This window comes from Macaca thibetana, chromosome 3 (genome assembly GCF_024542745.1).
Source record: "Macaca thibetana thibetana isolate TM-01 chromosome 3, ASM2454274v1, whole genome shotgun sequence".
NCBI classification, from domain to species: Eukaryota; Metazoa; Chordata; class Mammalia; order Primates; family Cercopithecidae; genus Macaca; species Macaca thibetana.
Window position 1 is genome coordinate 56,084,407 of NC_065580.1, and position 17,546 is coordinate 56,101,952.

Genomic DNA, 17,546 nt, shown 5'->3' on the forward strand with positions numbered 1-17,546 from the left:
AGCATATATATGGGAGTGTGATAACCCCATGAACCATCCTCCTCCCAAGTGGCAGGACCATAATATTCGATGATCCATTGTGGAGGCCACTCGTGCTCTTGCCATCTTTGGCTTCCTCCTACCTTTAAGGATCGTTTTTCTCTGTTTAAGTGATCATATGCAGGGACTCCGTGGGTGTTGGGGTTTTCCCACATAAAGGCAAAGAGGTTTTGGGAATCAGAGTGTAAAGGAATTGTGAAAAAAGCATCCTTTAGGTCTAGAACAGGTGGGAGGTTGGAATAGAAGAAAGAAGCCCCAGAGGGGTCTGGATTGATGGCATTGGGTACTATGAGGAACGTAAGTGGAGAGCAGTATGGAGTTTTTAAAGGATGCCTTGGAGCAGAGTTGGGCATGAGGGCAGGACTAAGAAAGGGTGAGTGAAGGAAAAGGTGTGCAGGGAGCAGAAAAGTGGAGGGGGTTTTTCACGGTTTGGAGGCTTGTTCATCAATTCCTACAAGAGAGACTTGGGAGGACTGGGTGGGTCCTGAAAAATTAGGTTGCCCCGGTATTAATTATTAATTTGAAAAACATACTGGCCTACCTGCCACCATCGGGGTTACCCTTGACTCGGATGAAGTGATGGTAGTTGCTGGGGTGTCCATTCCAAGGCACCGTCAGTCTTCAGCGGCAAGGCTGATGAGATCTGAGTGGGAGGTTTTGGCTGGCTCAGGAAGGGATGGGGGCAGTCTTTGCAGGGGCTGCTCACAGTCCAACTTCCAGCGGGGTCCTCCACAGAGGGGGCATGGCCTGGTAGGCTTACCTGGGTTTGGGCATTGTGTGGGCCACTGGCCTTCATTGCCACACTTGAAACAGGTGTCAGGTGGAGATGGATTGCTAGGAGGCTTCTCTGTGGAGCTGCGGCCCCATGAGCCTGCAGGGCCCCTAATGGCAGAGGCAAGCATTTGGAACCCTGCCTGTTTTTGCCTTTTACTTTCCTCATCAGGATTGTTAAAGACTTTGAAGGCTAAATTAAGAAGGTCTCGTTGTGGGGTTTGAGGGCCGTCGTCAAGTTTCTGAAGCTTGCGCCGAATATTGGGAATGGATTGGGAGATGAACTGAAGGTTTAAAATAGAGGTTCCTTCTGGGCTGACTAGGTCTAGGCTGGTATATTTTCTCATGGCTTCAGTTAAATGAGAGAGAAAGAGGGCTGGGTTTTCATCAGGACCTTGGGTGATTTCTGAAAGTTTTTCATAGTTTACCACTTTATGGGCAGCCTTTTTGAGTCCTGCATGGAGGCACACAATCATGTGGTCTCAACAGCAGCGTCCAGAGGCCCTGTCTTGATAATCGCAGTGGGGATCCTGGTTGGGGACTGCCTTTGCGCCAGTAGGCTGGGCAGGAGCTTGGTGATGAATTGTATCAGCGTGTGCCTGAGCTAGGGTCCAGATATAGCCCCAGTCTTCTGGGGTGAGGGTGGAAGAGAGGATAATTTAGAGGTCATGCCAAGTTAGTTCATAAGACTGGGTGAGGTACTGAAACTCTAATATAAGAGAGAGGGTCTTCTGGAAATGAACCCTTTTGTTAATTTGAATGAGATCACTGAAGGAGAAGGGAACATAAACTTTAACAATACCTTCAGTTCCTGCTAATTCCTGAAGGGGGCACTCTAGCACAGGTGCTGAAGTAAGGGTGGGGCATGGGCCAAAGATGGCGCCTGAGCTAGTGTGGGTGGGAGAGAAGGAAGAACCTGGAAGTGGTTCCTGCTGAGGGTTTGAAGGGGGAAGGGGGATTAAGCTGATAGGCAGTGGAGGATAGATAGGAGCGTAAGGTGGCAGGATGGGTTTACAAGCTTCAGGAGAAGGCAGTGAGGAAGGAGAATGAGTACAGGCCATGGTAGAGTTGTCCTGAGGAGAGGACGGTGTAGGAAAAGAAGTGGTGATACTGCTGACTGGGAAGATGGCATCTGGGAAGATGAGGGCTGAGAAGATTGTGGCTGAGAAGATAAAGAGGAGGCTCGGGGGATTAAAGTAAACAGTTGAGAGGGAGAGGTAGGGGCTGGGAGGGGTGGACAGCAGTCTGCTGGATCTAACGAGGAGAAAGAGGTAGGGTTGAGAGGAGAAAGGCGACCTGGGTGGCGAGAATGGAGGATTTGAATAGGTAAGCAAGAATTACAGAGGTCGGGTTGTGATCTGAGTGCAAAAAGGGCTGGACAAAAGGAATTATTCCCCATTTCTCCAGTCGTCAGCAATAATTGCTTAAGTCAGTTAAAATTGTAAAGTCAAATGTTCCATTTGCGGGCAATTTGGACCCATTATCCAATTCATATTAATAGTGGCCAGTCTGAATTGCAAAAAAAGACAAGGCGCTTAGGGTGGATATCTTGCCTGAGGCCTAAGGTTTGCAGGGTTTTTTTTTTTTTTTTCCAAACGAACTGTCACCCTGTCACCCAGGCTGGAGTGCAGTGACGTGATCTTGGCTCACTGCAAGCTCCGCCTCCCTGGTTCACGCCATTCTCCTGCCTCAGCCTCCGGAGTAGCTGGGACTACAGGTGCCCGCCACCATGCCTGGCTAATTTTTGGTATTTTTAGTAGAGATGGGGTTTCACTGTTAGCCAGGATGGTCTTGATCTCCTGACCTCGTGATCTGCCCACCTCAGCCTCCCAAAGTGCTGGGATTACAGGCATGAACCACCGCACCTGGCCAGGTTCACAGGTTTTTTTTTGTTTGTTTGTTTTTTGTTTTTTGTTTTTTTTACACAGGTTTTTTATGAGGCAGCCTAGAAGGCTGTTTTTTGGAATGGAGGATGGGGAGTTTCCCATAACGGAGGGTAGGCTCCGGAGAACAGGGAAAAAGGAGACCATCCTGGACGGCCGGAGGGAGACGATAAAAGGAGTGATCGTCACCACTGCCTTTTTCATTCCCGGAAAGGGATAAAATGGCTTAGAGGCGTCACCCTAAGACTAGATGATAAGCGAGTGCCTGGCACACATCAGAGCCTTCTTGGACCAACGCTGGATTTTTGGACTGGAGAAACCAAGAGAGGCCATGTGGATTTTTCTCTGTTAACCGGGCTCCCGGGAAACTTACCGGTAGATGAGATCAGTGACCGATGTGCATGCACAGAGAAGCGACTGGAGGCTGAGGAGCATCCTTTGTCTGGCTGTTGTGGCCTGCTTTCTGGGGTGGAGGGGTAGGTCCCCTGGGGACGTGAACTGGAGCCGCTCCCGGGTTTCAGCACCAGATAAAAGGTTCTTGTATCCATTCAGACTCTGAGAGCATGCCAACAGACAACAGGAGGCGGTGTGGAGCAACATGTTGTTTTAATGAGCACCTGGGTGCAGGTGGGCTGAGGCCTAAAATGGTGTTAGCACCAAAATGAATACAGGGCAGGGGTTTTACAGTCTTCTGTAAACAGGAAGTGTCCCAGTCTAACTTAACTGCTATGTGGTACCCAGATGGCCTCTTTCTCCATCTTTGGGTGTAGGTGTCTTCTGGCCGGCTCTCTTCCTCCTTCTGCTATCTTGCTGACTCACGCTGCTGGCACAAGTGACCTTGAGCCTTGGGACTGGGCCTGAGAAGGGAGGAGTCACTCATTCCTTCAAACTTTCGGGCCCTGGGGAGAATCTTTCAAAAATAAAATGAACACAAATGAAAGGAAGACTGATAACCATCATTTTACTCCCTACTTCCGTAAGTCCAACATTTTAAAATGTCACATATAAGTGAAATCATGCAGAATTTGTCTTTCCGTGCCTGGAAGAGCAGATTTTAAATGTTTTCTTCACACACAAAAATGATAATTATGTGAAGTGGTGATTTGTTAATTATTAACCTGATTTACTCATTCCACACTATAAACGTAAATCAAAACATCACATTTTACCCATAAATACATTTTAATTATTATTTGTCAATTAAAAATAAAACTAATAAAAGAAAATAGATAGCTACATTAATATTGGGGGAAAAACATTAAAGCAAAAAGCATTTTTAGGAATAAAATATTTCTGTCTTCTAACCAATGCATTTTGTTAAATTTGTTACGATTATTGATATACTTGGATTCATTTTTATCCTTTCATTTTATACTATTTATTATCTTTTTTATATGTTTTATTTTTCCCCTTTCCTGACTTTATTTGTTGACTTTTTTAAAAATAAAAACATTTAAAGTAATTTCAATAGCTTCTGGGATAGATGTGGTTTTTGGTTACATTGATGAATGGTATAGTGGTGAAGTCAGATTTTAGTGCACCCATTTCCAAGTAGTGTACTATTCATTGAGTATTTAAATCTATCCCCTTTTTTCTACTTTCATGTTTTAGATGGTATACATTCTATTTCTACAATTTTACTGGTTGCTCTTAAATATTTTTAACATATTGTAGAAGATAAACATTCTATTTCTACTATTTTACTGGTTACTCAAATATTTTTAATGTGTACATTTATTATTAAGGCCTAAGTAAATTAATATTTATAGTTTCTTCTTGAATAATAATTGAAATTTAGAACACTAACTCTTGATTACTCTCTCTGGTGTTAGAGTGTTATTATTATCTATTGTTTTTGTTCCATCTTATTTTTCTACCCCCACATTAGTCATCATGATACTGTTTTATAAAGTTAATGGCTTTACCCATATACTTATTAGATTTTTCGCCCATTGTTATTATTTGCATTTCATGCCTTTCTTCTGATTTCAGTGTTCTTTAGAAATTCCTTTGTGAAGGGTCCTTCGGAAGCAGACTCTCAGTGTGTGTCTCAAAGTGTCTTTAAATTTTTTTTTTTCTTTTTTTTTTGAGATGGAGTCTCACTCTGTCTCCCAGGCTGGAGTGCAGTGGCACCATCTTGGCTCACTGCAACCTCCGCCTCCCTGGTTCAAGCGATTTTCCTACCTCAGCCTCCCAAGTAGCTGGGATTACAGGTGCCTACCACCACACCCAGATAATTTTTGTGTTTTTAGTAGAGATGTGGTTTCGCCATATTGGCCAGGCTGGTCTCGAACTTCTGACCTCAGGTGATCCGCCCACCTTGGCCTTCCAAAGTGTTGGGATTACGGGCATCAGCCACCATGCCTGGCCTTAAATTTTTTAGAGACAGAGTGTTGCTATGTTACCCAGGCTGGCCTTCAATTCTTGGGCTTAAGTAATCTTCTTGCCTCAGCCTCTCAAGTAGCTGGGACTACAGGTGTACTACATGCCTGGCAAAAAAGTGTGTGGTGTTTTTTTTTTTTTTTTTTTTTTTTGAGACGGAGTTTCACTCTTACTGCCTAGGCTAGAGTGCCATGGTGCGATCTCAGCTAACCGCAACCTCCGCCTCCTGGGTTCAAGCGATTCTCCTGCCTCAGCCTCCCGAGTAGATGGGATTACAGGCATGTGCCACTACGCCCGTCTAATTTTGTATTTTTAGTAGAGATGGGATTTCTTCATCTTGGTCAGGCTGGTCTTGAACTCCCGACCTCGGGTGATCTGCCCGCCTCAGCCTCCCCAAAGTGCTGGGATTACAGGCATGAGCCACTGTGCCTGGCCAAAAATGTCTTAATACTCATTTTTGAGTTGTAATTTACTTGCATATGATATCTCAGATTGATAGTTTCTGCTGACTTCCACCTTATGTTGTTCTGTCTACGTGACAATCTTTTGTAAGTAATCTGTCCAATTGCCTGAAAAATTTTCCTGTGCCTCTTGCAGTTTCTCTCTAATGCCATTGGTATATTTTCACTTTCCTGCTTGGAACTTCTTGTGCTTTTTGAATCTGAAAATTATTGCTTTTCATCAGTTCTAGAACATTTTAGTCTGTGGTATTTTTAAATTTTGCTTTGATTTTATTCTCTTTATTCTCTTCTGGAAATTCTGTAAAGATGTATGTTGGACCTTTTCGTGTTATGTAATGTGTCTCTTAACATCCTTTATATTTTTCATCTCTTTATCTCCCTATATCTTATCCCGTGTAATTTCTTCAGGTACATATTCATTTGTTGAGTCTATTCTCAGCTGAGTTGCATCTGCTATTTAACTCACCCACTGAATTTTAAATTTCAATAATTATATTTTTAATTTTCATGAATTTAGTTATTTTACAGATCTTCCCAGTCCTGTTTGACATTTGTCTCAAGAGTTTTATTTTGCTTTTTATGTCTTCATCACTTTAAAGGTTTCTTTTGAATCTTGTTGGAGTTTCTTTTCCTCGTATGTTTTGCAGTTTTTGATTGGGAGCTTGTTTTTGGAGGGCTTAATCTGTGGGTATCCTGTAAGGCTTGGCTGGAATGTGTCTGTGTCTCTTTAGAGAGAATATTTATTTCTGCCAAATGTCCCAGAGTTATTACCAGTGTAACCTCTTTGCACATTAATATATCAAATCCAGTTACAAAGGTAATAAATTCAAATTGGATCCCAGGCGTGATAAAATTTAAATCCCAACACACATCATCACTGGCCTTTGGTTATAAACTCTTTTTTTTCTTTTTTTCATCCATTTTTAAAAAAAAATATTTATTATTATTTCTGTTTAACCCAAACCAAAAATGGTCAATATGGTTACAAATTCTTTGAGAGATTTTATTTTATTTTATTTTATTTTATTTGAAATAGCATCTTACTCTATTGCCCAGGCTGGAGTGTAGTCGCGTGATGATGGCTTACTGCAGCCGCAGTCTCCCAGGCTCAAACAGTTCTCCCATCTCAACCTCTAGAGTAGCTGGGACTAGGGACTACTTTTTAAAATTTTTAGTTGAAATGGGGTTTCACTGTGTTGCCCAGCCTGGTCTTAAACTCCTGGGCTCAAGCAAGCCTCCCACCTCGGCCTCCTAAAGTGCTGGAATTACAGATGTGAGCCACTGTGCCTAGCTGGAGATCTTTTTCATACCAAGCTAGATACCTTAGTTTTTGTTTTGCCAATAGGTAGATTTCTTTCCCCTCCCCTCCCCTCCCCTCCCCTCCTGTACCCCTTTTCTGACAGTCTCGCTCTGTCGCCAGGCTGGAGTGCAGTGGTGTAATCTCGGCTCCCTGCAACCTCCACCTTCTGGGTTCAAGCAGTTCTCCTGCCTCAGCCTCCTAAGTAGCTGGGATTACAGACGTGTGGAACCATGCCCTACTAATTTTTGTATTTTTAGTAGAGGCAGGGTTTTACCATGTTGGCCAGGCTGGTCTTGAACTCCTGACCTCAAGCAATCCTCCTGCCTCGGCCACCTAAAGTGCTGGGATTACAGGCGTGATTTCTTTCTAACTGTTTAGTAATCCTGGATTTTTCTCTCTCTCTCTTTTCTTTTTTTTTTTTCTGACTCGGTTACAGTTTCAGTCACACATTGCTTAATGATGGGGATACCTTTTGAGAAGTGTGTTATTAGGTGATTTTGTCATTGTGTGAACATCATAGAGTGTGCTACACAAACCTAGATGGTATAATCCAGTATACACCTGGGCTGTATGGTATAGCCTATTGCTCCTAGACTACAGGCCTGTACAGCATGTTACTGTACTAAATATTGTAGGCAATTGTAGCACAATGGTAAGTATGTATTTAAACATATAAAATGTATGGTAAAAATATGGTAAAAAACATTAAAACTGCACACCTATATAGGGCACTTATCAATGGAGGACTAGAAGTTGCTTTAAGTGAGTCAGTGAGTGAGTGTTGAGTGAATGTGAAGGCCTAGGATATTACTGTACACAACTACAGATAGAGTACTACACTTTATAAACAGTGTACACTTAGGTTACACTAGATTTATTTAAAAATGAAGTAATTGTGCTATGATATTACAATGGCTATGATGACTCTAGACAATAGAAAATTTTCAGCTCCATTATAATCTTATGGGACCACTGTCATACATGCAGCCCATCATTGACTGAAACATCATTATCCAGAGCATGGCTGTACCAGCTTTGTACAGGCCTGATGACTGTCTTGTGTCTCTGCATGGCCAGTAAAATATGAACCCATTTTATTATGAAAAGTAGCAACCATCTTTATTGTTCCTCCCTCCCAAGTAACTATAGCATGAAGCACCTTATTATCAGTCTGGGTTTACAAGGATTGGGTCCTTGCATATTTGTTTTACTTTCTTGACAACTGAATTATGCTTTTAAGAAATATTTCTTTTAGCATTTATTGATGTTTTGTACCAGAAGGATTTCCTGGTTTTTTGGTCTACCACATTTCCAGAAGTAGAAGCCAAAATGCGTTTATTGCTCTTTCCCAGGAATCCTTTTTTTTCCTTCTCTGAGGAATCCTACATCTTTAGAAGGAATGCAGTTCAGTTCAGCAGACGGTATTGATTGCCTTCTATGTACCAATGACTATTTATGGAAATCATTAGTTTTCTAGCAGAATTCTATCTTCATTCAAAAAATAAAACAAATATGCTTATCTTTCTCACCATCCTTCTGCAACTATCAGTCACAAGGATTATATTATATAAAAAGAGTCAGCAGATAGGTTCCAGTACTTTAGATAGAACTCCTGTCTTGAGATAAAATTCTAGCACTTAAACTCTTGCTATTTGCAAAGTATGGATTACATTATCATTACTAATGCATGTGTGCACCCATGTGCGTGTACACACACACACACAGAAGGTAAGTGGACAAGTTACATCAAAGTTCACATATTTTTCAAAGTTGCGTATTTTTCTTTGTGTTTAGATTTTCTTCTACCTCAGTTTAAAAGATGTGATAATATGTGGCCAAGTTAATCATGCCTGGATGTTGATGACACAGCTGAACTCACTGTGGAATGCTGTAAGTAGATACTAACTGAACTGTGTCTTCACACTAATTCTTAAAAGGAGAATGGACTGCTGTGAAGCCAACTGTTGTGGGGACACCTTCTTCCCTGCTCTGTGGTCACCAGCAGCAAGTGAATTTGGTTTTCTTTTGTCCAGGCACAAGCCTGGGGGAAGAGATAAAAAAGATAATAATGCCATTTTAAGAGATACATCATTAGTATTTTAAAATATAAATGGTAGATATAAATGAATATCATTTTTGGATTGAAACAAAGCTCCATTTTATTGGATAGTTTGTACTCCATTCTGGTTTTATTACTGTGTGCCTACTTCCTTTTCATGAGCATAGAGTATATGTTGAGTCCATGACTATGGGAAAGATGTTTAGAGTGTGAGGTGTGCAATAGCTTTTTCTTAACTCATAATTTTTGGAAGGGTTATTTCCATTAAAAAGAGAGGATTATGCTGGGCACAGTGGCTCACGCCTGTAATCCTCGCACTTTGGAAGGCCAAGGCAGGTGGATCACCTGAGGTCAGGAGTTTGAGACCAGCCCAACATGGTGAAACCCTGTCTCTACTAAAAATGCAAAAATTAGCCAGGCACGGTGGCAGTTGCCTGTAATCACAGCTACTCGCAGAATTGCTTGAGCCTGGGAGGTGGAGGTTGCAGTGAGCCGAGACTGCCACTGCATTCCAGCCTGGGCAACAGAGCAAGACTCTGTATCATTCAAAAAAAAAAAGAAAAGAGAGGATTGGCTGAGCGCTGTGGCTCACGCCTATAATCCAAGCATTTTGGGAGGCCGAGGCAGGCGGATCACGAGATCAAGAGATTGAGACCATCCTGGCCAACCTTGTCTCTAAAAATTAGCTGGGCGTGGTGGTGTGCGCCTGTAGTCCCAGCTACTTGGGGGGCTGAGGCGGGAGAATTGCTTGAACCCAGGAGGCAGAGGTTGCAATGAGCCAAGATCACACCACTGCATTCCAGCTTGGCGACAGAGCGAGACTCTGTCTCAAAAAAAAAAAAAAGAGAGGATTACAAGGATGACCTTAGTGTACCTGGGTGATGGTATGCAAAACTGATAAGGGCAGAGGTTTTTGGAGTGGCCAGGGCTGATTGATAAACAATAACATTGATATCACAGTATTGCTAATATTGTCAGCTGAAAATTTACGTTTGTGAACATCCAATTGCCTGTGAACAGGCAACTTCTCATTGCCTTCTGAATAAAGTTACTGTTTGTGCTAAAAATGCTGATTATAATTGTGCCACATTTGAACACTCACAAATAAAAGCAGAAATAGGAGGATGGAGCAACATACAATTGTGGAAAGAGAAATTTGCTGAACATAAAGCACTAACTTCCTACCCTGGCTTCATTCCTCACTGCCATGTGCTTATAATGCTCTCCATCTTTATCCAGTGAGGTCTCTGGGCAGAAGCGTTGGCTTTTTCTAACTCCTGCCAGCTTCCTCAAGACATGTCATGATCGAAATATTGTATATATTCTTTCTCCTCTAGACCATTTGGATGCATTTTTTTCTTCTTTATAGGTTTTCCGAAGGAAAAAGCAACATCCCCAAATATCTGTAATGTAATTTAGAGATTTATCACTTTAAGCCAGTGGTTCTCAAAGTGTGGTCCTGGGACCAGTAGTATCAGCATCACCCAATACCTTGTTGGAAATGCAAATTCTTAGGCCCCATCCCAGACCTACTGAGTCAGAAACTCTTAGGGTAGCAAACAGTAATCTGTTTTAACAACCCCCTAGATGATTCTGATGTACGCTAACGTTCGAGAATCACCGCGTTAAACTAAAAATAAAATTAAGACAGGAACACCTAATTTGTTAGCTAAGATAGGTTTGGTAAGATGAAATCAGTTCTTTCCTTGCCATTGTTGCACAGAGCGAGAGTAGTGCAACTGAGAATGGGATGGTGTCCAGATGCGATGTAAAGATGTTGAGTTAACTTATGAAGCTAGAGCCCCTGACACCTTCTCAACTCCTTTTAATTTCTTTGAGTTAAGTTTTAGAGCTTCTACAAAATGGCGCCAGGCCCCCTATTCATAGGTCAGTCTGAGCACGTGATATCATCAGTGCTTCAATCATTAGCACTAAGGAGGGGTTGTGAAGTCAGCTATTGACTGGACTTTAGACAACAGGGAAAATGTTGCCACTGAACATTGGTTGATGGTGTAAATGACCATGTTTGTTGATATTAAAGTATCTTACAAGAAACAGACAAGAGAAGTTGTTGGGGGATGTGTGCTTATTTGCTTATTTTTTATTGTTGGCTGAGTCCTCTCCTCAATGTCTCTTTGGAATGAGAAACACAAACATGTTTCAGGTTAAAAAATAGTTCTGTGGCAAGAATAGTACATAAGTGCCAGCCTAGGAGTTCATATTAGAAAATGACAGAGTGTATGTGTTTCCGCATGCATGCAGACACACTAAGAATGTCAAATATGATTTATGTGTTGTTTATTTTAGTCCTATTCCATGCTTTTTAAAATTTATGTACTCCATATTTTGTGTGCTTTGTCATGTCTTTTTGAAGTAATAATAGTAGCTAATATTTATTGAATGCTTTCTTATATGCCAGATGCTACACTAAGTATTTTATTTGCATTTTCTCAGTTTGTCTCTTCAGCCTCCTAAGTTAGGCACTATTATTTTTCCCATTTTACAGATAGAAAAAAACTAAGCCTTAGTTAAGTCATAGCCAACATGGTTAAATGGCTAGGATGGGATTCACATTCTGATCTGTCTGACTAGAAAGTATGTGTTCTTAATTATCAACTATTTATAAGGAAATGCCAGGTCTGCCATTTGCCTTTCCCCTAACTGGCAGCATAGAATTTCTCCTCTTAAGGTTCTTTAACAATGATATAACCTTGAGCTCTGAGACCCAACTTTCATAAAACGCTTGGCATTAATGAGTAATATTCATGAAGCGTTCGGGTCAAGTAAGTCCTCTAGATACTGTGCATTTTGTCCCTGAATTGAATCAGCCAACCAGAGAGCAGCACACTTGGACTCTATTGCTTTAGGTTTTCTCTTTCTGAGTTGTGCTTTTTTGCACTGAATTCAGCTTTTGTCCAGTGGTTTGTTATATGGAAGTCACTCAATTTATTTAATCTGTCTCCTATCGAAAGACATTTAGGTTGCTTACTATCTTTTGTTAATAAAATCCTGTGGTGAATATCCTGTTTCTCAGTGTTTCGTTGTATACATGTATGATTATATTGGCAGGATAAATTCTTAGCAGTAGAATTGTTAAGGCAAAGGTTGGATTCGTTTATAATCACAAAATTGGCTAGGCATGGTGGCTCATGCCTCTAATCCCAGCACTTTGGGAGACTGAAGCAGGTGGATCATTTGAGGTCAGGAGTTCGAGACCAGCCTGGCCAACATGGTGAAACCCCATCTCTACTAAAAATACAAAAATTAGCCGGGCGTGGTGGCAGGTGTCTGTAATCCCAGCTACTCGGGAGGCTGAGGCAGGGGAATCACTTGAACCCAGGAGGCAGTGGTTGCAGTGAGCCAAGATCATGCCTCTGCACTGCAGCCTGGACAACAGAGCGAGACTCTGTCCCCCCTAAAAAATTATATATATATGTGTGTGTGTGTGTGTGTGTGTGTGTGTGTGTGTGTAAAGTCACAAAATTGTGTGGAGTTATGGAGTACTTTTTGCCCCCAAATTTCCTTAGCTCTCTCTATTTTTTTTTTTTTTTTTGAGATGGAGTTTTGCTCTATCACCTACACTGGAATGCAGTGGCACGATCTCAGCTCACTGCAACCTCAGCCTCCTGGGTTCAAGCAATTCTCCTGCCTTAGCCTCCTGAGTAGCTGGGATTACAGGTGCATGCCACCACACCTGGCTAATTTTTGTATTTTCAGTAGAGACAGGGTTTCACCATGTTGGTCAGGCTGGTCTCAAACTTCTGACCTCAGGTGATCCGCCCTCCATGGCCTTCCAAAGTCCTAGGATTATAGGTGTGAGCCACCATGCCAGGCCTATACTTTTTTTTATATCTGATATCACATTGTTATTTTAATTTATGTATCTCAACTCACAAGAGAGACTGAACATTATATGTCAGGAAACCATTTTGCATTTACGTTTTTTATCCTAATTTACTATATTTTTATCAGCCAACTCAAATCATTTTTGGGAACAAGCAAAAATGTATGTGTGTATGTGTTGAAATTTCCATACTGTACTAAATAGAACATTCAAACTAACATTTCAGTCTTTTTTTCTGTCTGGAAATGATGTGATGAAGAGCTTTTAGTACTAGAAGCTTTAAAATATTTAAAATTTTTACATGAAACAGATCTTATTTCTTTTCAAATAATTTCAACTTTTGTTTTAGATATAAGGGGTACATGCTCAGGTTTGTTACCTGGGAATATCATGTGATGCTAAGGTTTGGGGTACAGATTCCATTATCCAGATAGTGAACGTAGTACCCAATAGGTAGTTTTTCTAAACCAGCCCCCACCTTCCGGTAGTCCACATAAATATGCAGATGTGCTCCCATATTTATGTTCGTGTATGCTCAATGTTTAGCTTCCACTTATAAGTAAGAACATGCAGTATTTAGTTTTCTGCTTCTGCATTAATTTGCTTGGGATGATGGCCTCTAGCTCTATCTGTGTTGCTGCAAAGGACATGATTTCATTCTTTTTTATGGCTATGCAGTATTCCGTCGTGTATATCTACCACTTTTTCTTTATTCGATGTACTATTGATTGAATATGTGGTTGATTCCACATCTTTGCTATTGTGAGTAACACAGAGATGAACATATGAGTGCATGTGTCTTTTTGGTAGAATGATTTATTTTTCTTTGGATATTTACCCAGTAATGGGATTACTGGGTTGAATGGTAGCTCTGTTTTAAGTTCTTTGAGAAATCTCTGGACTGCTTCCCACAGTGGTTAGATTAATTTACATTCCCACCAATGGTGTATAAGTGTTCTCTTTTCTCCACAACTTTGCCAGAATCTGTTGTTGTGTGACTTTTTAATAATAACCATTCTGAGCTGGGCATGGTGGCTCACACCTGTAATCCCAGCACTTTGGGAGGCCAAGGCGGGCGGATCATGAGGTCAAGAGATCAAGACCATCCTGACCAACCTGGTGAAACCCTGTCTCTACTAAAAATACAAAAAGTAGCTGGGCGTGGTGGCATGTGCCTGTAGTCCCAGCTACTCAGGAGACTGAGGCAGGAGAATCGCTTGAGCCTGGGAGGCAGAGGTTGCAGTGAGCTGAGCCAAGATCATGCCACTGCACTCCAGTCTGGCGACAGAGCAAGACTCTGTCTCAAAAAAAAAAAAAAAAAAAAAAAAAAAAAAGTCATTCTGACTGGTATGAGACAGTATCTTTTTTTTTTCGTGGCAGAGTCTTGCTCTGTCATCCAGGCAGGAGTGCATTGGTCTAATCTCAGCTCACTGCAACCTCCACTTGTCAGGTTCAGGCAATTCTCATGCCTTGGCCTCCCGAGTAGCTGGGACTACAGGTGTGCACCACCACCCCTGGCTAATTTTTGTATTTCTAGTAAAGATGGGGTTTTTCCATGTTGGCTAGGCTCATCTTGAACTCATGGACTCAAGTGATCCGCCACTTTGGACTCCCAAAGTGCTGGGATTACAGGCATGAGCCACTGTGCCCAATCTCATTGTGATTTCAATTTGCGTTTATCTGATAATGATGCGGAGCATTTTTTCATCTGTTTCTTGGCCACTTGTATTTCTTCTTTTGAGAAGTGTCTGTTCATGTTCTTTGCCTATTTTTATGGGGTTGTTTTTGCTTGTTGATTTAAGTTCCCTATAGATTCTGGATATTAGGCCTTTGTTGGATGTATAGTTTGCAAATATTCTCTCTCATTCTGTAGGTTGTCTGTCTGCTTCATTGATAGTTTCTTTTGCTGTACAGAAGTTCTTTAGTTAGGTCACATCTGTCTATTATTGTTTTTGTTGCAATTGTTTTTGGCGACTTTCTCATTTCTTAATGCATTTTGTTTATTCTTTTTAGATTGATTTTTCCACAGTGAAAAATGTGATTCCAGATAAATATATACTGTCTACTTTGCAAAGGTGGCGTTTAAATGTGCTGCGTTTGAATTTTCATGGTTGTCTTCTCCGACCCAAAACTTTCAGATCTGTCAGTAAGTATGTTCATTACAACTATTTGTCTTGCTTTCCTGTATCACAATTAAACAAATATACAGAAAAGCATAGATTAGAAAGGAAACTTCAGTGACAGTTTTAGGTCATAAGGATACCAATTATAACCATTTAAAAAGTGTATAATATAGTACAGCTTTTACTGTATTGTGTGCCCTGGGAGTTGGTTCTTTGTCTATTCTGGTTTTTTTTTTGAGACAGAGTTTTACTCTGTCTCCCAGGCTGGAGTGCAGTGGCACGATCTTGGATCACTGCAACCGCCGGCTCCTGGGTTCAAATGATTCTCGTGCCTCAGCCTGCCGAGTAGCTGGGACTACAGGCATGCGCCACCACGCCCGGCTAATTTTTTTGGTATTTTTAGTAGAGACGGAGTTTCACCATGTTGGCCAGTCTGGTCTCAAGCTCCTGACCTCAAGTGATCCACCCGCCTCGGCCTCCAAAAGTGCTGGGATAACAGGGGTGAGCCACTGTGCCCGGCCGGTTCTTTGTCTATTCTTGACTACTCTTCTGGGGTCTAGTATTTGTATATCTATGGATCATCAATTTTTTCTACTAACAATTATAAAACATATTCTTATTTTAAAAAATCTAACAATAGACAGTAAAACCATCTTTTTTCACCTCCCTCAAACCTATTCACTTAGTCAAAGGCATCCGATGTTATTAGTTTTCTGTTTTTCTAAAATACATTTCTATATATGTGATTAAAAATACACAACTTTACAACATGAAAGGAGTCATATTGTTTTATATTTTCTTTTATGTCCTGAAAATCTCTCTGTCAGTACATTTAGATTCACTACATTCTTTTTAAATACTGTAAAATTATTTTCTATGTTATAGATGTAGCATGCTTTATTTAACCTTCTTCCTTTTGATGGACATTGAGATTATTTACAATTTTTTCCAAACTGACTGCTTTGTACTTCCATTGTGATATTTGTCTTTAACCTATATATCCTTTAACCTATATATTCTTTGAGATGCATTTTCTATCTATCATATAAGTATTTCTGGAAATGAAAGAAACAGTATATTTCAAAAAAAGTAGACATTCATATTGACTCCAGATTATCGGGAGAACCCGCTCCCAATGTTTAACAAGGGTTCTTTTTCTATTTCCTGTGTGTCTTGGCTGGGTTGAGAAATAAAGGGAAAGAGCACAAGAGAGAGAATTTTTTTTTTTTTTTTTTTTTTTTTTTTTTGAGACGGAGTCTCGCTCTGTCGCCCAGGCTGGAGTGCAGTGGCCGGATCTCTGCTCACTGCAAGCTCCGCCTCCCGGGTTCACGCCATTCTCCTGCCTCAGCCTCCGGAGTAGCTGGGACTACAGGCGCCCGCCACCTCGCCCGGCTAGTTTTTTGTATTTTTTAGTAGAGATGGGGTTTCACCGTGTTAGCCAGGATGGTCTCGATCTCCTGACCTCGTGATCCACCCGTCTCGGCCTCCCAAAGTGCTGGGATTACAGGTGTGAGCCACCACGCCCGGCAAGAGAGAGAAATTTAAAGCTGGGTGTCCAGGGGAGACATCACATGTCGGCTGGATCCGTGATGTTTCCCTAACCGTAAAACGGACAAGTTTTTATTAGCGATTTTCAAAAGGGGAGGGAGTGCACGAATAGGGTGTGGGTCACAGAGATCACCATCACAAGGTAATAAAATATCACAAAGCAAATGGAGGCAGGGCGAGATCACAGGACCACCAGGTGGGGTGAAATTAAAATTGCTAATGAAGTTTTGGGCATGCATTGTCATTGATAACATCTTATCAGGAAACAGGGTTTGAGAGCAGACAACCTGTCTGACCAGAATTTATTAGGTGGGAATTTTCCTCCTCCTAATAAGCCTGGGAGCGCTACAGGAGACCGGGGCTTATTTCATCCCTTCGGCTTCGACCATAAAAGACGGCACACTTCTAAAGGGGGCCGTTCATAGGCCTACCCTCTGGGCGCATTCTCTTTCTCAGGGATGTTCCTTGCTGAGAAAAAGAATTCAGCGATATTTCTCCTATTTGCTTATGAAAGGAGAAATATAGCTCTGTTCCATCCTGCTCATTGGCGGCCAGTTCAAAGTTACCTCTCTTGTTCCCTGAACATCGCTGTTACCCTGTTCTTTTTTAAAGATGCCCAGATTTCATATTGTTCAAACACACATGCTCTACAAACAATTTGTGCAGTTGACACCATCACAGGGTCCTGAGGCGACATTCATCCTCCTCACCTGACGAAGAAAATGATGGGATTAAGAGATTAAAGAAAGGCATAGGAAAACACAAGGGTATTGATTGGGGAAGTGATAAGTGTCCGTGAAATCTTCACAATTTATGTTCAGAGATTACAGTAAAGACAGTCGTAAGAAATTATAAAAGTATTAATTTGGGGAACTAATAAATGTCCATGAAATCTTCACAATTTATGTTCTTCTGCCGTGGCTTCAGCCAGTCCCTCCATTCGGGGTCCTTGACTTCCTGCAACACCAGATAATGAGAAAGAATGTCAATATACATGTACAAATACCAGTTGAATAAGTCTAAAGATATTAAAGGGTAAAATGAAGTTGCATGAGAAAGCTATATATTGTATATAAAATCTAATACCATTTGTATATAACTTTTCAATTTGCAAAATTATGTATATTTTTACCTTT

General features: G+C 41.2%; 1 protein-coding gene across 9 annotated transcripts in view; it reads left to right on the forward strand.

Moving 5' to 3' along the window:
- Nucleotides 1-17,546, forward strand: part of FBXL13 (F-box and leucine rich repeat protein 13) — a 270,947-nt gene that overhangs the window by 95,476 nt on the left and 157,925 nt on the right. For all 9 annotated transcript variants that reach the window (XM_050782737.1, XM_050782740.1, XM_050782739.1 and 6 more), the window contains 2 exons: nt 8,631-8,726; nt 14,753-14,885. In XM_050782737.1, coding sequence (XP_050638694.1) covers nt 8,631-8,726; nt 14,753-14,885 — 229 coding nt within the window. The remainder of the gene's footprint in view (nt 1-8,630; nt 8,727-14,752; nt 14,886-17,546) is intronic.